The sequence below is a fragment of the Myotis davidii genome, unplaced genomic scaffold, assembly GCF_000327345.1.
Source record: "Myotis davidii unplaced genomic scaffold, ASM32734v1 scaffold876, whole genome shotgun sequence".
NCBI classification, from domain to species: Eukaryota; Metazoa; Chordata; class Mammalia; order Chiroptera; family Vespertilionidae; genus Myotis; species Myotis davidii.
Genome location: NW_006287953.1, coordinates 59,395 through 80,836, shown reverse-complemented (window position 1 = coordinate 80,836; position 21,442 = coordinate 59,395). Strand labels below are relative to the sequence as shown.

At 38.1% G+C, this 21,442-nt stretch overlaps 1 protein-coding gene across 20 annotated transcripts in view; it reads right to left on the bottom strand.

The window, feature by feature from the left end:
* The window catches only part of LOC102766902 (transcription factor SOX-6), a 140,076-nt gene that overhangs the window by 75,693 nt on the left and 42,941 nt on the right, over positions 1 to 21,442 (bottom strand). For 13 of the 20 annotated variants that reach the window (XR_001513205.1, XM_015561408.1, XM_015561407.1 and 10 more), the window contains 2 exons: positions 8,166 to 8,231; positions 3,984 to 4,133 (listed from right to left, as the gene is read on the bottom strand). Coding sequence is in view for 19 of the 20 variants with exons in the window: in XM_015561408.1 (XP_015416894.1) it covers positions 3,984 to 4,133; positions 8,166 to 8,231 (216 nt within the window). In the remaining variant the exon portion in view is untranslated. Of the gene's footprint in view, positions 1 to 3,983; positions 4,134 to 8,165; positions 8,232 to 9,371; positions 9,486 to 12,192; positions 12,197 to 20,129; positions 20,141 to 21,442 lie in introns of those variants that run through there. The other 7 variants (XM_006759847.2, XM_015561410.1, XM_006759849.2 and 4 more) reach the window with 4 other exon arrangements.

Here is a 21,442-nt window from a genome sequence, read left to right as displayed (position 1 = left end):
TTTTGTTCTAAACTCAAAGGATATTTAGACTAGTCAGTTCCTTTATTCATATCTAAATAATAGTGATTCAGATGCTAGGTTCACTCAGCTTCTTAGATATCTAAGGTCAGGGTTTTCTTCAAATTTGAAAAATTATCAGCAATTACTTTTTAAATATAGTTTTCTGTTCCTTCATTCTCCTTCTGGGGTTTCAGTTGCATATATCAGGTCATTTGATGTCCCACAGCACTGCCTTTTTTCTCCGTATTTAATTTTGGATAGTCTCATTGTCATGTAATCAAGTTCCCTAATCTTTTCTTCTGTAATGTCTAGTTTGTTGCTAATCTCAATCAATACTAATCCAGTGAGCTTACTTTTCAAACAGTGGGTTTTTTTTTTTTCATCTCTAGATATTCAATTTAGGTCTTCCATGTCTTGCCTTATAACTCTTGTGTTTTTCCCTAACTTCTTGAACATATGGAATTTATAACATCTGGTTTTATTCAGCTTTGAATATACTCCAATTTATTTATCTTTATAATTTAATAATTGGCACTTGTACAAACAATGCCACTGGGCACGGGAAGCACCTATCAGCTCCCAATCATGTATCTCTTTCTACCCTGTCAGACTTGCTACTGGTCCTCACAGCTGGTCCTGGCCTGACAGAAACTCTGTGGGTGTTTGCGGGGAAGCAGATTTGCCTAATTCTTCAGTTGGCTATACTTGTCTCTTATAATAGCTGTGTTTACTGTTTTACCTGCTACTTCAATGATATGTATCATTTTGGGGGTCTGGTTCTATTGACTGAGTTTTCCCCTCATTATTGTTCAGATTTTCTAACCTCTACAAACGCCTGATAATTATTGAGTGGACACTACACATTGTGAACTTTACATTGGGTGTCAGAGTTTGTATATCCCTCTAAATATCTGTGAACTTAGTGCTAAGATGCAGGACAATTTAATCCTTGCTGGACACACTTTGAAGTGCTGATAGGCAGGTCCAGAGCTGCTTTTAATCTAGGGATAATTTGGCCCCACTACTGAGGTCACACCCTTCTGGGGATTCTACTGGATATGCCATCTGTCAGGAGAACTTTCTACTCTAGCTAATGGGAATTCAAACCATCCTCAGTCCTTTGTGAATCTTACAACTGTTTTGTCTGCTAATCTTATCTTCCCTGTTGTTAGTTTCCTCATATGCATATGCTAATCAATACTCAGCTAAATTTGGGGAACCTTCCATAGATCTTCAATGCACTCTCTGTGTGCAGCACTATCCTCACTGGCACCCCACTTCACAAATTCCATCCACCTTAGTATCCCTAAACTATGAACTCTATCTCCTTACTAAGGGAGGCTGCCAAACTTCATGTGTACTCCTCCCTGCACTATTGCCTGGCAATTCCCTCTAGATCAGTGGTTCTCAACCTTCCTAATGCCGCGACCCTTTAATACAGTTCCTCATGTTGTGGTGATCCCCAATTTCATTGTTACAGATTGAACATAATTAAAGCATAGTGATTAATCACAAAAACCGTATGTAATTATATATGTGTTTTCCGATGGTCTTAGGCGACCCCTGTGAAAGGGTCGTTTGGCCCCCCAAAGGGGTCACGACCCACAGGTTGAGAATGCTGCTCTAGATAGTAAGCTGAAACAATTATGGTCTTTGTCTCACTTGTTTCTTTTTAGTCAGGGATCACTGTCCTATACTCCTATTGTAAATATCTGAAAACCATTGTTTTATAGATTTTTTCCTGAGTTTCAGTCGTTTAACCTGCTACAGTATATCTGGTCCCTGTTCCTCCATCATAGTTGAAAATGTTAATCCTCCAAGTAGTTCATTAGTATCTCTCGGTATACACCTAGAAATTTCAATCACAAGCCCTACTACCACCACCACCATCTTCTTTATTTCCATCAGATCATCATTAACAGCCTCATCACCACTACATTGACATTTTGCAATACTCACTACATGCTAGAGGATGTATTCTCTCAGTTTAGATCCATAATAATATTAACTTTCATTTTATGGAGAACATTAAGTCTGAAGAAAGTTTAAGTAACTTGCCCAATGTGACACGACTGGTAAAAATGACTGAACTGATATTTAGACAGAAGCATTCTGACTTCTGATGTTGAGAATTATAGTGAATAAAAATTCTGGGGGAAAGAAGGTACATAAAACCATTTGTGTCTATTTTTGTTACCTTCAGAGAACTAGCCTTTTGTGATGTAGACATGTTATATACACAAAGAAAGCAATGACACAAACAAAAACATGAGATATTTTAGTGACCATAATTCTTTCAATTAGAAGATTATAAGATTGTTCTCAGAACTTCTTCAATATTAAAACATTTGTTTTATGTTTTGGCCTATATATTTTTACCCACACATACAATAAACAATCTCATACATATGAGGATTACTTCCTTTGTTATTAACATAAAAATATAGTCAGGTCAAATTATATAGAGAACTAAGAATTTGCATGTGGTCAAGTGAGTAATAAAATTCAGTTGGCCCACGAAGCTGGAATGGTGAAAGCAGATATAAACTTAAATTTAACCAGGGAACATTTTACTCATCCAGTAAAGGCTTGGTTTGGTGCAGTTCCATTTGGCCAATTCACTTATAAAATGACTTTTTCATGTTAAAATAGCTAATACTCAATACCTCAAATCACTGATGTTTGATATGCTCATACTCTAACAACTATAATTAAACAAAGTGCCTTGGTTTGAGTTGTAGAGCTCTGACTCTTATTCAGAAATATAAACTCTTGGAATATAAAAAGTCTGTTACCATAGTTTTGCTACCTTAATAAATGTAAACAGCATATTTTCATATTTCAATATTTCTAACAACAAAGCATAAATGTCCATCTAGTTCTTTGGAGAATCTAAAAACATGGGTGGCATTAAATTAATTCCTTTAGGTGTGGCACAGCCAGACTATCTCTCTTAATGATGTTTACTTTTCTTATCTTTGGTAGTTAGGATCCATTTCTATAAAGTCCTTCCTGAAATCTCAACATTTCTGTCTGCAAATATTAGAAAATAAAATTATTTCAGTGAGTCTGTAGCATTCAATGCTTTTTTGTTGAGTTTTAGATATTTTCCATGTGAAGATTTAATAATTGCAAATTTTCTCCCCAATGAAGTACTTTGGGCACATTACAATCATACATCTGTGCTTAGCATACTCCTCTAAGTAGATAAGTCAATTATATAAAACAATTGATTTTCTGAATTGTTTGAATTTGTTAATTCAATATAGGAAGGAAAGGCAATCATAAAAACCAACCAGTACCACCTATAGGTACCAGCTGCAGCACAAAGTTGGAATGGATCATCAATTTCCCTTAGTCATCAAGTCCCTTCTGGCCGCCCCATTCTTAGACACTGAAAATCAGTGAGGAAAGGTATCTATTAATGTCCTAGCCATACCTTGGGAGAGCCTGTTTATCTTATCACAACCTGCTACCTCTCATTCTTCAGAGCCCACCTTTCTATTTTTGAAGAGGAGACCTTTATCAGAAAACCACATAAAGCCCAGCATTAGGCTCCTTTTGTTCCCCTTTTTAAATCTAAAGTTTGGAGATCCTCCTTCTCTAGTAGTATAAGTTGGCTCCCCACCTGTTTAAGAAACTTAGAGGGAAATGTCACAAGTCTATGACAAACACTGGTAATAAAACCATGGCCATTCATGCCAGTGAACATTAAAAAATAAAAGCTGGAGTCCAAAGGGGGAAAACTCTTGAGAAGTGAGTTTGCGGATTTAGGTAAAGATCTCACAATATGGCACTATTGTTATCAAACGGGAAACACCTGTTTCTCAGTGCTCAATCATGAAATTCACCATAAAGAGGAGCATTTGGGGATCCTTTATGTTGCTCTGCTTCCTGCTGTTTATTCCCAGCACAGCCTGGTTCACTACCTTTTTTGTGAAGCTATTTTCCAAACTGTTTCCACAATCCTGCAAAGCAAGTACCTTAACTTGAGTTACAGGGCTGGTCCCTCTCTTTTCATTTTTTATCCCAGTAGGTGAGACTGCCCCTGCTGTGTTTGGTGGCTGTGGAGTTGATGGCATCTTTGCTCCAGGTGACACCTGCATGCTGGCCAGCTGAGCGGCATAGAGCTGCTGCAAAACAGGGAAGACAAACATTATCTCTTTAAATGCAGCTGAAATGGAGTTTCAAAAAAACTTACCGTATTGTTAGATAACTATTTCTCTGACAGCTTTGCAATTTCTCTTTCACTATTTTTTAAAGAGGAAAATAAGAGAGATCAAATAATGTAACAGAAAACAAACAAACAAAAAACAAAACAAAACAAAAAAACAAGTACTGGTATGGGAGTCATTGTCCTGTCCCTGGTCCTTCCAGCAATAACTTTATGTCCCTAAACAAAGGACTTGATCAGGACTTGATCACTCTAGAACTCATTCTCTTCAATTGCCCAAAAAGGAATTTGACTAAATGGTCTCGAGGATTCTTTCATATCTAAAATCTTTACTAAAAGTTCTTTAAAAGTCGGTGTGTCCATTCTTGTAATTTTAACATTCGTGAACTAAGAAACTGATCTGAGCTTTCCTAGGGATTTCCTACAAGAACATTGTTCTCATTCGGTACTGACCACGCTTCTCTGGGACCGCTGATCTCTCTGAAGGATAAAAGTGCTGCCCTCAAGATCCCTGAGGCCCAATGGACATCGATCTTTTCTCAGGGTCTTATTTCAGGGCAGTGTATACCATGGTCCTAAGAAAAATACAGCCAGATTTGTGAAAAAATAATAGTAAAAAAATAAAAGTCAACCTTCTTTCTTGTAGCACAGGACATTAAATACTTAACTGCCAATTTATTAGGTTTTGGATGAAATTGGTGACACACTAACTAGTTGAACTGCTAGTTGACTAGAATACAGATACCTCAATCTTACCACTATTTCATGCTTGAAAACGCCATTTAAATATTTTCTTTTCTTCTTATCAAGAATAAGCCGTTTACCTTAATAGGCATATTATATCATAATAAGTAGAAAACTTCCTAGTTTCAGTAACCACAAAGAAAATAGCTCAAACTTTGCCACATTAGTAGGGGAGAAAAACAGGTGGTTTGTATGTAATTTCCAGTATTACTATCATTCAGATGGACAAATAAAAAAAATTACAGTAATCAAAAACAGACCTTTCAGCACATGTAATTAAATGAAAGCTTAATAAAGAATAATTTTCCAGAGCCAGATGTGCTTATGTCATGATTGTTGCTTTCTTTGGAACAATTTTTCTAATATAACAAGCCTCTAAAGAAATTAAAGCTTCATAATTCTGTGTGTGCAATGACTCAGTGGCAAGAAAAATTCACAAGAGTCAGTCAAACTGCTGAAACTTAGGGGAGTAAAGAGGACTGTCTTTTTGGTTTCCTTCTTATCCTGTTGTATCCTTTTCCTTTGAAATTCAGCCAGGTGTCTTTAAAGGGGGGCAAGTGAATCTTCCGGAAAATTTTCTGCTTGGTGTAAGCCAGTGTAGAAAAGTTCTGTACTGAAGTGGAGATGGTGGAGAACTGAAAAAGTGTTAACTGTACAGTAGCTGGTATCATGGCCAGTATGTCTGACTATCGACTATTAAAGGGTCATGAAATCTTAGGGAGGCAAGACCCTTAGACATCATTTATGCCTTCATTGTACCTCAGTAATTCACAAGATCAGAAGAAAGTCAAGTATCATGCTTTTCAGATTGAAGACTTTAGGTTTGACTTTGATAAAAAGAATCCTGTTTGTCAAACAGATACAGGTTTAAAAAATAGTTTCACAGCTCACCTGCTAAGCTAATATCAATTGTATATGTTTTATAAGCAGGGCTCTGTGTTAGGCTCTAAGGAAGATGCAAAGTCTTGGAACAAACATAAAGTTGTATAGAAGATGTAAGCTATGGATCCTTAATGCCTAGCTTGCACCTTCCTTGTGATGCTTATCACAATTTTTAACCTTCTGTTTAGTTATGCACATGTCTTATCATCTTTGATACACTGTTAGCTTATTGAAGTCCTGATCAATCTAATTGTGTTTTAACTAGAGGCCCAATGCACAAAATTCATGCAAGGGCTCGGCCCTCGCAGCCCTGACTTCATCAGGAAGGTAGTCTGGAAGGACGTCTGGAAGGTCATTCAGCTGTCCGGTCTAATTAGCATATTATGCTTTTATTATTATAGATGCCAAGCATCAAGAACAATGCCTTGCAAATAAATGATAATAAATCAATATTTTCTGAATTAACTAACAGTATGTAAAACCACTGGATGTTAGGAAGGTGAAATATTCTCTTCCTATAAATAAGGCAACAGAAATGGCATATGATTATATTTACTCTGTATGTAATGAATAGTTTTATGATGTTGAGTTTAAAAAAAGGAAAATAAATTCAGTTCAAATTAAATTATATTGTTTCACGAGAAATGATTCATTTAAAGTTGTTTGTTAAAATGTCAGGTAGATTAGCTGCTCAATAATTGTCAAACTTTTCTAACACAATTATACTGCTCGAGTAGTAACTATGGAGCAGCACCAAGTTTTCTTCTCAGCCCAGTTACTTATAAACTTAAACGTTTCTCTAAATGCTACTGTATCTTTTTTTGAAAGAAGATAAAATATTAGTTATTCAAATAAGTATTTTTAGCTAGATCACTGCTTTACAGATCAATTGTTTACATAGGGAGAAGGTTAAACTCTGATTAACTATCACATAAGAGTTTATAACATAGGATTTTTAGATCATAGTTATTGGTCATAATGATGATAATAATGAATATTCATTTCCAAATACAGTTGAGGTTTAAAAAAAAATCAACAATGTAGTAAAACTTCTAACAGGCTTAGCCAAAGTTCACAAACATTTAACATTTGGTGAAGAGTGTTTTTATAAATATGGATTGTTCCATTTCAATTTTGAGAAATGCTCAGTGACTGTTTGGGATACTGAATTGTTTCTTTTTCCAGATATGTAAAATAAATGCAGTGCACATAAATGTTAAAATAAGTCTAGCTAAATATTTTTCAAAATTATAAAATCACTCACATTTTAGAGGAGCACTTTTACAAATGCTTTTACTATTTTACAGCTAAAAATATTCCACCTATTTTATGAGTTCATTTTTAATAAAGTAGTCAGCATTAAAATTTTGGTAAGCTGAGCATTGACATATTTGGCATCTAAAACTGAAAGGACTTTAACATATCATTTAGCCGAGTCTGACCTCCCCATTCTACTGATGAGCTGAGGTCTGGAGAGCAGAAGGAGCATGCCCGAGACTGTGTAAGTGCTTAGGATTCACTCACTCTAATGTTATCATTAAAAGTACAAATGGATATATGATGAAGCAACCTTTGCACCTTTCAAGCACGTTTGCAGCATTGATGAATGTGTTCAATGATGAATCTTTATTACCTGCTCACTATTAACTAAACACTGTGCTAAAAACTAGAGGTACCACAACAAGCAACTCAGAAAATAATCTCTACCTTGATGAAGCTAGAAAGAGAAACATATTAAATAAATGCTTAGACAGTAACTGTAAATTATGGTTAAGATAAGTGCTGAGAAAGGAAAATACAGAATGTCAAGAGACCATCTAATAAGGGTATTTAGCAGAGTCTGGAGGATCAGAATAGCTTCTCTAAGGAAGTAACATTTTAAGTAAGAATTATCCAGGTGGAAAGGTTGATAATGAACATTTCAGAAAGAAGAAACATCAATTATTATGGCTCTGAGGTAGGAAAGAAGGCAACATTTTCAGGGAACTTTAAAAAGGCCAATGTAGGAAGATTGTTACATGAATGCGGAGTGGGATGAGAAGAGGCTGGAGAGGAGTAGGGCCTTAGAGGCCACATTAATAATTTCAGACCTTATCCCCCAAATAGAAGTATCTACAAAGAGGAATGAACTGAAACCAAGACACAACGAAGTTTTTCTATGATTTACCACTAACTCATTGACCAATCTTTTAATTAAATTTGATGAAGATCTCACAAATCCACAAATATATACCTCCAATAGTAATTATACAGTTTTTGTCCTGGGGCTAGCCTTAAAGGACAACCTATCTTGCATTTGGATCCTAGTGACACTTAAATAACTAAGCCTGCTTAGATTCAACACAAAACAGTAGGTCTTACCAACCAAACTCAGCCTTATGGTAAAATTCTTGAGTGTCTTCGAGTATGCACACTGGTCTATGGCCCGGACCTAAGAAATGTATTGTGTCAGAGTCATTTTATAACACTATTGTATTTGGGAAGAGAGGCATACTTTGCCCCTAAAACAGAAAAGTTCATGTCAAATTATAATGGGTGGTGTCACAACGTACCTGATATTTACCATAATGTGAAAAAGCAGCTATATATATATAACTGCTTCTATGATAAAATCATGTAATATCTCCAATGGAGAGTGCGGGGGCGGGGGGGGTTCAAGGCCTTTTTTTCTCATAATCACATGGTTTTCACATAACCACTAATGGGTCATGCAGTCATGGGACATCAGCCCCATTCATTCATGTGTTAATTTAACAAACAAACAGAGCACTAACCTAGGTACTGTGCTAGGCATTTTCCATTTATTATTTAAACTTCAAAAGCATTATATAAGATAGGATTACCCATTTTAGAGTCAGTGTCACTTTTAAGCCCATGTACTTTCTGCTTTTCCGGGTTAAAATTAAATTATTTTAAATAAGCTATACAGTGAATCACAATGAAACCCATTTCCTGTCCCTAGCCACAAAACAAGGATCATTGTCCAAAGAGAAGAGAGACTCTGAATTTGCTGCTGTTCTGAGCTCTCAAATAGCAAACTATAATTCCAGATGTCTTACAGCTACTTCTTCTAAAATGGCAATTCACAGTCCTCAGATGGAGACCACCAGCACCTGGAAGGGCAAGAGGCATAATTTTGATCCAAACAACTCCCTTCTCCAACCAATCTCTAAGCCATAACATAAGACACCTGAAATACCCTAGTGACATGTTTTAATAGACTGATAAAGTAAAAACAACCATGCAGAGTATGGGTAGAAATAGAAGAACTTAATAAAATGGACACTAACAGGGGCTTTAAACTGGCACCAGGATGCTCCAGTATACAGAAACCAACAGTAAAGAAAGCAGGCACAACTTCACACACTGGTTCTCTTTGGAGTAAATTCTCCTGTTTTATCATTTCAATTAGAAAGGGCATTTTTAAGTGGCCTGTCAGAATCTGGCCCAAAGAAAAAATTCTCCCCTCAAATGCAATGTGCCAATTGGTGGATAATAAGGAAAGGAAAAGAAGGGAAATGCCTTTCTATAAGAAGAGATTCACAGACACGACTGAAATTTCAACTCTTACTATCATATTCACCCCACTTCCTGGGGTTCCACACATTGTCCGAGAACCCCAGGCTTAGCCCAGGCTAACTCAGATTCTGTTCTTGTGTATCTGACTCTACTCAGGGGAACTCTACTTGAAAGAAACAAGCAGGGTAAGGTTGGGGGTATCCTTAAGAAAATGTCATTATTTACTTGATTGATGCTGTCTAACACTAGGCCCCATGCCTGGCTCAGTTCTCCAGCGAGATCCTTCTCAAAACAACGCAGACAGCCATTCCTCTGCCTACCAGGCAAGGCAAAGCTGGACAGGCTCAGCTGTGAGGAGGTGGAACGAAGACAGAGGTAATTAAGCAGCCTGATTTAGTGCTTGTTCAGCACAGGAAAGAAAGTGTGTCAGTAACAAGTCATTACAGACTGAAGGAGGGGTGGGGGAGAGAGCTTACAAATAATTTGAAAGAGATCACAAATACTTTTACTTCTCATAAACCTCCAATGTCAACAAATGATCCAGGAAACATAGCTGCGGTTTTATGGAAGGAAAGAACTGAAGTCCTTGTTTTCAGCATAGAAGGTACTTGTTTAGCTCTACCCTTAATATTTGACACTGAAGAAAACTGGCTGTAGATAGGAGGAGGGAGAAGGAACGGGGGAAGAACCACCACACCCACCTTTCATATATTGGGTTAATTGCCAAGTCAATCTCCTTGCCCCTTCTGTATATTTTTCTATTGCCATATTATTTCTCCTTTCTTATTAATCTCTCTGATTTGTCGTAATTCTACTCATCTTTTGAGTCTCAACTTAAAAATCACTTTCTTCTTTAAGCCTTATCTGACCATTGCCTTGTGTTCCTACCATTTCACATCCTCTATCTCTGTGTACTCATGAAATGTCTTTTCTTTCATTCATGTCTTTCTCTACCACCAAACTACAAGTCCCTTAATGTGAAGACTGAGTCTTATTTGTTTTATGTCTCTAGCACCTAACATAATGACTAACATTTAATAGAAGCTCTTTTAACACTGACCATTAAAACCCCTTCTTCATCATCCTTGTCTCTATCTGCTTGAAATTGCTCTCATTTCTGCCTACACCTTTTCTTAGTTTACCTTTTCTCACACCCTCTCCAAAAGAAACCCCAGCATTGGAGGTCATCTTTCTTTGTTTCTTCTCCTTGAACCTACAGGCATGTGGGTTCATCATGCAATGCACTGATTTTCTTGCAAGAAGCATCAGATAACACAATGTCAACAGAAGAAAGAATTGCAAACATCATTTAATCCAATCCCTTGGCTTTACAGGTGAAGAAAACTCAAATCTAGAAGTGGGGTGGGGGGTGGGGGGGGAGGTATTTGCATAAGAATACCAATTGGTGAGCAATAGGTAGAATAACATCTAGAACCCAGGCTCCCTATTTTCCCCATCCAGTATTCACATGGATTCATTTATCCATCTTCTGTTCTCTTAGGGAAGTGATGCAAATAGAATCTGTACATTCTATCAGAGCTTTTGGGTTGAGCTAAAAAAAAAAAAAAAAAAAAGGGGGAAGCGATGTTTTTCTACCCTAGGATTTAAAAGAGAATTTTATCTGATATGTACTTGAAAAGTAATCATTGGGCACCCGAGAGTAATTTACATTTTAGAATTTTATTTTAATATTTGTTTTAAAATGTGCACATTTTAAAATGTAACCATAGTAATTAGGTTAAGGTAATTATAATCACGTTAAGGTGTTTTAGATTTTTAAAATTAAAGTTTATGCAAATACACATAAAGGGCCAAAAATTTGTCTCAGGTGAGAGCAGACCTATTTCACCTCCTTTGAGATTTCTGCCATTTGCCTTTCCACAACAGCCAAAGGAAAAATGGACAAGCATCGACTATAAGCCACTGGAGAGCCAGGACCTGTTTAATTCATTTCATTATCCCCTGCAGCAGGCTCAAGAATGTCAAGTAAAGAAAAATGAATTGAAAAGAGTTTTCCTGGCTAAAGATCCTCTTGCCTATTTTCCCAAGCACAAAGAAGCTTGCTCCTCTGACATAATTCGGGCTAATGGCATGGGGGAGTGGAGAAAATATGTAGGGTACAGAGGAGAGGAGAAGTTATATAGAAGAGATAGAGAAAGAGAATAGGAGAGAGGCTCAGGTCAAGGTCTTACCCTTACAAGAAGAAAATTAAAAAACAAAAATAAAAACAACATGGAGTCCATTAGGTAACAGAGCACCTAGTCGTCTGCTATAAAAAAATAAGAGAATTCATTCTTGGATTGCACCTATTATATTGGAATGCACTCATAAGAGCTTTTCCTTATGGAACATAGTTGCACAGTACAAGTAACTAAGAATAAACACAGCCCTCAACAGTTTTTTTTTAAATATATTTTTATTGATATCAAAGAGAAAGGTAGAGGGAAAGAGAGAGAGAAACATCAATGATGAGAGACAATCACTGATTGGTTGCCTCCTGCACAGCCCCTACTGGGGATGGAGCCCACAACCCATGCATGTGCCCTACCAAGAATGGAACCATGACCTCCTAGTTCATAGGGCAACGCTCAACCTCTGAGCCCGACCAGCTGGTCCCCAATAGTTTTAACAAGAAAACTCAATCTGTTTCTGCTTCTTCCAACTATCTTTAAGTTGCTAAATAAAATATGTAAATACATAATGTTTTATGTACAGAACAAAAAAGTTCAGTATTAAAACAATTAGTAATTTGGTTCTTGAAGGAAGATATTGGAAGATGTGATAATGAGGGCAGTTGGAAATTGGCACTGGGGGAATGAATCTGACTGTTTTCCTTCTGTTTCCAAGAGCCAGGCAGGCAAAGCTGAAGAGGCCCCGCTCTGGGAATGTGCTCCAAGTGGTGCAACTCGCATTTGTAACGCCCTTTAACTCTCTAGGCACAAAGCCCAGCTCTTCAGGAGAACCTTAAACTAGTGCATCTTCACTCTATCAATAAGATACACAAACTCACCAAAGAAGTTGAATTTGAAATCTAAGCATGATTTCCTATAAACTAAGCTGCAGAGAAATTTTCAATGGGTATATATATTGAGGACATGTGCTGAGTTTAATCAATTACTTTTTGTTTTTAAATATATTTTTATTGATTTCAGAGAGGAAGGGAGAGGGACAGAGGGAGAGAGAAGCATCAATGATAAGAGGGAATCATTGATTGGCTGCCTCCTGCATGTTCCTTACTGGAGATCAAGCTGGCAACCGGGGCATGTGCCCTGACCACGGAATTGAATCATGACCTCCAGGTTCATAGGTTGATGCTCAACAACTGAGACATGCTGGCTGGGCCAGTCAATTACTTTTAATACATGAATGTAGAACTGGTTCCAAATATTTAAAAGCATTGTTACCATGCAAACAAAAGATGAATTTTGTTTTAGGTTCATTGAAAAATTATTAACTGAGTGGCCACTATGGGCCAGGTACTATTTGGGGAAAGAGAAATGAGCAGTTAGAAAACATTGGGGAAGGGAGGGGGGAACAGAGGACAAATAAATAAGCACATTGCCGAAGCTGAAATAAAATATATTTAAAAAAATAAAAAAATTAAAAAAAATAAATAAGCACATAAATATGTAATTCTGGTGGTGATATGTGCTATGAAATACAATGTGACCAGGCATATGAATATGGAGGAGAGGGGATTTTTAAATATAGGGGAAATCAGGAAAACGAAAAGAAGGGGACAATTGAGTAGAGACCTGAAAGACGTGGAGGAATAAACCATGTCATTATGTGGGGATAGCATCCCAGGCAAGGGCAAAAGATAGGTGAATGTCCTGAGGCAAAGGTGTGCTTGTGCTTGTAATGTCTGAGGAATAGCAAGAAGGCCAGTGTGGCTGGATCAGAGTTAGCTGGGCAAAGGATAATAGGTCAGCTGTCAAAAAGATAACAAGGGGCCAGATCATGTAGACCTTATGTAGTATCTAACAGACTTTGAATTCTATTCTGAGTTTCTACGAAACACAATTATAACAACATGGCAGACCTGGAAATCCCTCAGCAGTACCCACAGGAAAATCTGGAGATATGCCAGGGCTGCTTTGCCTTGGCCCTCAATGACTGCCAAAAAAACAGATGCTATTGCTTGAGAAATATTCTACAACTGCCCAGCTCCAATGCCCTTCAATTTCCATCCATTATAAAGCCTCTCAAACAACACAGAATGAAGACAAATATGGGTAAGCATGCAATAAAAAAGTTTTTACTTAAATTGTGAAAAAATATATACATTTGGGAAAACAAAATTGCATGGAAGTATATTTTCCAAATGCTATTTTTAAAACTTTAATCAATAGAACAAATGTTGCTGGTTGGAAATAAACATGTTATTATATGGAAATGATTTTAGTGCTTTTAAATCGAATTTGGTTTTTAATTTCTCAGGGACTTTGAATTCATGAACACCAGAATCATGCTAATGAACCAAATTCATACCTATGAGGAAATGTACAGGTTTATTAAACATAAATTCCATATTGATCATATCAATATGAACTGTGCACTTCTAATCAATATTGACAGAGGAAAGGATGTATTCTGAATTAACTTTTAAGTGTTCGAGTAAAATAAGCAAGAAATAATGTATAACATTCTGTTCTATTTGCTTGTTTTATTATTATTTTTAAAAAAATGTTTTCCCCTACTTCAGAGCCACCTCTACTAACTGTCATTTTTTTAAACTGCAAATTATCAGTATTGCCAATTGGAGAACTTCAGCATATTTTACAGTATGTAAATACACCATCTGTATTTTATAGTAATACCCATGGCTTCCTCCCTAATTAGCAGAAAGGAATGATATCTTACACATAGCAGCCATAGTAAAAGTTATTCAAATAGTGTATAATAAGCATACATGGTGCTTTATTGTCACTAGATATGATTCTGATAGATATCTCAATAATCCTCCTTGACAACTCCTTGTAGCAGATGAAGCAGGTAATGGTTAACATAAAGGATTGAAGAAGGAAGTTGGGAAAATAGGCTTTACATGCTGCTCTGAGAAGCAGTGTAGCTCAGTGGCTGGGAGTGCACACTCTAGCCAGAAAGAACCCATTTCCTATGATCTCTGCAAGTTATTTCATCTCTGTGGGCCTTAAATCTCCTCAGCTCTAAAATGGGCAAAAATAACAGTACCTACTCCAAAAGACTGCTGTATGGAGTAAATTAATGCACATAACATACTAAGAAGAAGGAACACTAGAGACTCAATATTTGCATGCTCTTATTCTTATTCTTATCAATATATTCTTTTTCAGAGATGTCACTCTGAAAATCTTACTCAGAAAAACATTTGGAATTTTGATTTACTTTAGCAAAAATTAGGGAAACAAAGATAAGAATACTAGTAATACTGTCTTTCAGGAGCTCACAGCAAGAACAGGAAGGAGAGGGAGACTCAATATGATGAGCGGCAAAGGAAGCATTTATAAATTACTGTGAAACAGCATCACCAGGCATACTTAGCTGTTTGTTTCCAGCTTTATTGAGATACCAGAGGCCCGGTGCACGACATTCATGCATGGGGGAGGGTCCACTCAGCTCAGCCTGCACCCTCTCCAATCCAGGACGCATTGGAGGATGTCCTACTGCCAGTTTAGGCCTGATCCAAGGTCCCTCTCACAATCCTGGACTGCTGGCTCCTAACCGCTCACCTGCCTGCTTGCCTGATCACCCCTAACTGCCTCTGCCTGCAGGCCTGGTCGCCCCCAACTACCCCCCCCCCCCAGCCCGTTTGCCCCTCACTGCTCCCCCTGCCAGCCTGGTCACCCCATGCAGCCTGCTCCTTGGTCATTTGGTCGCCCCTCACTAACCCCCCTGCTGGCCTGGTCGTCCCACGCAGCCTGTTTGGTCATCCATTCGGTTGTGATGGTCACTTAGGCCTTTATATAGATAGATAATGGACAACACTGTGAGTTTAAGGTGTACAATGTGATGGCTTTATATATGTCTATCCTGTCGAAGTGGCTGGTTAACACAAACAACATAATTAGTTTGACTGAGGGACAGTGAGGTAGGCCTTGCTTACAGGAAAGCCCAGAAAGATATCCTATGTTTACTAAAAGTTTAAAAATAATCCTATAAAATTATTTAACAACAACAACAACAATCCTGAGCAGAATAGACACCAATCCCCTGAAACATTTCATGGTTAAGCTAATAGTTTCTGTTTTGCTTTTAGTAATGTCTCCCCCTCCCAGCCCTCTCCTTTGGGATAATGCTCTAAGGCTGTGCCCCATGGAACTAAGGCGTTCACACTACGACCTGATGTGGCTTTGAGAAAGCCTTGCGATTCATAAAATGTGCCACTTCTCTAGAAAGAGGGCAACTGCCCTTGGCTATTCATTTAGGAAACAGAAACTTTGTTTTGTCCATTGTTCAACAGAAAAACCTTCAGGCATTCAAAGTCCTCATTTAGGGGGGCTTGTGCAGAATTTCAATATCTCCGCTAAAGCCTACTATAACACCCTTAGAAAAATCACATTGCATGATGTAAAATCACAGCTTTAGTTTGTTTAGAGGGCATAATTTCAAGCGGACCATGGAATATTTATGTCGCTATGCAGCTCTTTGAAGGAATAATCTTATGTTTTTGTGCCTGTCGTGGGTCAGAGGTTCAAATCAGCACTTCTTTCTGTCACTCCTTATATGTTGTACTATAATTTATGGCTCAGCAAGAGGACTCATAAAACAAAAGTGTCTATTTTAGTTCAGCTACTAATTCTAGTTAATCAAAGATTTCCAGCCAAACAACCCAGCATGAAACTCTGCATGGAAAATATGAGGAGAACAAAGCATTTTGTCAAATAACACATCTCATGATGTAAACACATATGTCTCTTAAGGGAAATTTTATCGTTTCCACATTATCGGCGTACAAAAGGAGCATTCTTGTCCCAGACCTGGTGCGACTGTGGAGTCATCGTCATTGGAAACAAGAGCCTGATTAGGTTCCCACACAGATATGAATAGACTTTCCTTTTTTAGTGAAATAGCTGCTTTTATTCCTTTTTCAAACAGGCTGGTAATTGTCACCCTAAAAACACTGAATTGTACTCGGGCAACATTTGTTTCTGCTCTTTTCTCCCATCTTTTTAGGATCAGCCAACAACATTAGTATCCCTTCTGGTTGGTCCTCTCCTGGAAAGTCTGAGTTAATCCACAGCTGTGTGAATGTGAAAAAGGGACACAGCAGGCTAAGTCTGTTGGGTCTCTTGTCTGCTAATAAAGTGCACAGTCTGCAGGACAGATGTTAAGAGGATCTGTTAATAAGTCAGTGGCAGAGATCCTGACCTCTGCCAGGGAACATTTTATTATTCCAGAAAGGGGCATAATTGCAAGGCATTAACAATTAGAAGAACCATAGCTTTTCTTTATAGATTTTTACTCCTTGCCTCATCATTTGTTTGAAATATAGCAGCAAGGCCTATTCACTGAGAAGCAATGTGCTAAATATGATGGGGTTCAGTACAAACTGCAGAATACAAGATTTCTTGAAATTTCCCAGAGAAATTGTTGAACCCTAGCTTTCCTTCAATTTTAAAGAGTATTGTTTATTCTGTGTGTATCATAACACTCTTTATACAGCTTCACGTGCCATTGTACTAAAGGGACTATGAATCTCACCAAACACAGTTCCCTGGCTATTAAATCTAGTGTAATGGGAAATGTAAACTAGAGATCAAATTAATAGAGGAATATCACATCATAAAGTTGTTCACTGTACCTTACACCACTTTGCCATTTATGGTGTGAGTAAAATCATGTCTACCACATGCATTGCAGACTCCCAAGCATGGTGTAAAAGGCACTCTGTGACCTGACCCTTTGCTTACCTTTCTAATCTCACCGACTACTGCTCTCGTGCACTCAGCCTGTGCTGGACTGGAGTTTACTGAACATGCTACACTACCTATTGCTTTACGCCTGTGGGCCAGTTGTGTCCTTTGTCTGGATTGCTTTTCCTCTTCTCTGCATCTCGGCCACTCTGCATCCTCCCCCCATAAACCTTGTAAACTTCCACTCTCAAGATTCTACTTTTAACATCACCTCACACATGAAGATCACCAACACTTCCTTAGGCAGAGCTTAACACTTCCTCCTCCCATTTAATTTTTACTCTGGAAACACATCTATTTTTAACAATTATCACATTGCTTACTAGACTGTGGGCCCTCTGAGGGCAGGGATCAAGTTCAAGAAGAGAGGGCTTACTGCACAGCAGGCACTTAATAAATATTCAGGGAGTTAATGTATTACTGAACTAATGAAATAATTTGTCCTTTTTTCATGTAATAATTAGTTATATAAGTTAATGTAAGTTTATATTCTGCCCTTGTCACTACTACCAGCACCGTTACATGGTCTTATATTTTTAATATGCCTTATTTTGTTCTTTTAAAGGATAATTTTCATTAGCTTGGTTCATTCAAATTCAAAAGCTATATCTCTACAAAAGCTCATAGATAGAAGCATGAGATATACTGTCCTCTTGGCCATGTTTCAATTCAGTTCAATTCATCCAAAATTTATTTATGAGACACAGTCAAATTTAGTTCTTCACACTGTTGCTTCACAATTCTGTACATCCTAACCCAGGTCACTTACAAGCTTTGTGGCTAAGGTTAAGTTAATCCATTTCTCTGGGCCTCAGTCTCTTCAACTGTAAAATCAAATGATTCACATAATACTTGACAGTGTACAAAGCACTTTTCATAGGCATTATCTTATTTATTCCTTACAATTGCCCTATGGGGGTATTACTCCTAATCCCATTATTTAGAATCTGGGTATAGGATGATTAATTTTCTAAAACTCATGGAATCAGTGGAAGGGTTGGGATTTGACCCTTTAGGATGCTGAGGAGTTTTTTTTAGCTCCAGAAGTCCATTCAATTTCACAATCTCATTGTCTATTTGTGAAGGTTTTTCTTTCAATGTGGTGGTATCTTTTCTTGATTAGTAGGAAGTCCGGTTTAAAGTACCTAAATCACTGTCTGGTTATTACTTCTTGCTAAAGAATACTGCACTGTGTCTCAGGAGCAGTCATCAGGCATTTGTATTTGGATAAGAAAATTTCAGAGTCTATATACAACCAGCTTCATCAATCAGTAAGTAAATGAGTATATTTTTACACATATATAATAAACTAGAGGCCCAGTGCACGGATTCGTGAATTGGTGGGGTGCCTCAGCCTGGCCTGCAGGAATTGGACCGAAACCGGCTCTGCGACATCCCCTGAGGGGTCCTGGATTGCAAGAGGGTGGTTCTCGGGTGACGCACCTGCAATTGGGCTCCCTCCTCTCTGGTCCTGGGTGTGGCACCTGAGAACTGCAGCTGCCAAGTCATCGCAGCTCAGCAGCTCCTGTGTTGAACATCTGCCCCCTGGTAGTCCTCAGTGTGCATCATAGCTACTGGTCAGAGGGTCTGCCCCCTGGTGGTCACTGCACATCATAGCTACCAGCTAGTCGGCTGGTCAACTGGTCCACCAGTCACTTAGGCTTTTATATATATACTAGGGGCCTGATGCAGGAAGATTCGTGCAAGAATGGGCCTTCCTTCCCCTGGCTGCTGGCACTGCCTTCGCTCCTGCCTGGAGCCACCTTTCCACCTTCCCACGCTGCCCAGAGGCCCGGAGCAGCAGGGGCTGAGCGGAACACCTGTGTTGTCACCATGGTGATGACACAAGTATCACGCCCCGTCCCGGGACACTCAGCGCCTGCATATGCAAATCAACCTGCCATCTTTGTTGGGTTAATTTGCATACTCACCCCTGATTGGCTGGTGGGTGTCATAAAGGTACAGTCAATTTGCATCTTTCTCTTTTATTAGTGTAGATAGATGAACAGCCTTATGTTATCTGTTCTTATCACTTGGAGGTATTGCTCATTTAATTTATTTCCTTTCTAGACTAATACTATAAAAAGGCAGGAACTTGCTTAACTTCCTTGCTTAGTAGAGTACTAAAGTATATAGCACATGTTTTAAAAATATCAGTTAAATTAACGAATAAATAAGAGAGATAAGGACGTGGACAGAAATGATATTTATAGAGTATTGACTATGTAGCAAACATTGTGCTAGGTAATTGCTTACAATACTCATTTAATATTCATAGTATGGGAGGTTCTGTTATCTCCATTTCACAGATGAGGAGACAGAGGTGCAGAAAAAATTAGTTCAACTTCACAGAGCTCTTTTTTTTTTTTTAAATCCCCACCCAAGGATATTTTTCCATTGATTTTCAGAGTGGAAGAGAGAAGGAAAGACAGAGATAAATAGTGATGTGAAAGAAACACGTAGATTGCTTGCCTCCTGCCCAGGCCTAACCAGTGTCTTGGCCAGGAGGAGTATATACCCTTGACCAGAATCAAATCTGGGACCCTTTGATCCACAGGTCAACACTCTATCCACTGAGCCAATCTGGTTAGGGCCAGAGCTCTTTTAACTGAAGGAGTCCTCTGGAACCAAGCACTGCTTTCTTGAAACCTCCAAGCTATTCATGATTGTATAGATGAAAAACATGTTAGAGAGCCAGCTAGCTGCTGGATAAAAAGTAAGCACGTTGTTCTAATGTATGGCTGTCCATCACCACCTGATGGTTCACAGCATTTTCCTGTTTCATGGGAGGTACGTCTGTATGTGGTGATAGTGATTCATAATCAGAAAATGTGGAAGAGGTGGTATTGTTGGACATAAGTGAATTGTATATGACTATTTAGTCCTGCAACTAAGAAATTCCTTTTTATTAAAACTATTGTTAAATGGATAGAGAAGTGACAGCCAGGCCTCTACTATCTCACAAGGCTTCTCACTCTTGTTCTTACTCTCACCTGTACTGTCTGCGCTAAGATTTATGCGTTATTTGGGGACTCTCTTTTTAAACAGACTGAGTGATAATCCATTGAGAATGTGATGCTAAATCACTTTTCCTATAGAGTTTTCAAAATGGGCCTCTGAGAAGGAGTTTGATACAATTCAATGACTGAAGTAATACCTTTGTCCATTTGAGCATTAAATGGTCCATTGAAATACAGCTTAGAGAGAATTTCAGAAAATAGTACTTTCTAATTTTTAAAAAAATTTCTCCCCCAGACCTTTGAAAATGCAGCTCAATCACTTTCCACAGTCCCTCAGGTCAGCCTCTCACCAGTGTTAATTAAATATAACCCCCTTAGAATATGTGAGGTTAAGTGAGAGCAACATACTGCTCTTCTCCAATATATTACTGTGAACAAAATGGCCATAATCTATTTATAAGACTTCTTTGAGAACAGAGGTCTCGCTAATGAAAAAGTAGAAAAGGAAAACATAATGTGACAACATATATTTTAAACTATCCATCTCCACATCCATTGTGCTTCAACAACACATATCATAAAGGAAGTTGGGGTAACAGATGATTTCGTCTCTGGGTAGCAAGTACAGAGCAGTTTGCAGTGTGATAAAGAGCAACTATGAAAGCCAGTGCAGAATTCAGTCCCCTGCTTGCCTAAAAATCATCCTTCCCATCAACTAAGAGAATTTTCTACCAGCAGCTAAAGGATTAGTATATTTTCTCTTTTTAGCGAATGCTGTTATCTTCAGTAGCACAACTTGGTCAAACTCTAAAATTGGAAAACTGCTAAAATAATGGTTCTATACTAACCATTTTAAATGAAAAAAGTCCCTTTAAGACACTGGGTTTATGGTTCTAAAAAGTTTCATGCACTGTCCAGGGCTATTTGTAAATTAAATTGTTTAAAATAAAGCTCTTTAATACTCTATAATTAGTCTTGCCTCTCTGAACATGACTTTACTGTAAATGCTCCTTCCTGACTCTCCTATTATCCCAAGATTCCTGAGAAGAAAGCAGCCAAGCGATAATTCAACATTATTGCTGCTTCGGTGCACTAATCGCTTAAAGAGCAGCAAAGACTCCATGCTCTCTGCCCCATGGCTCCTGCAGCCTCCTGGTCTGAGGCAGGCATCTCGAACCAGCCATGTCCAGATGTCAAGAGGAATCCCCAGCTCCTGATGCAGCAGGCGCTCCATTCCAGTATGGTCAAACATCTGCTTCATCTGCTGG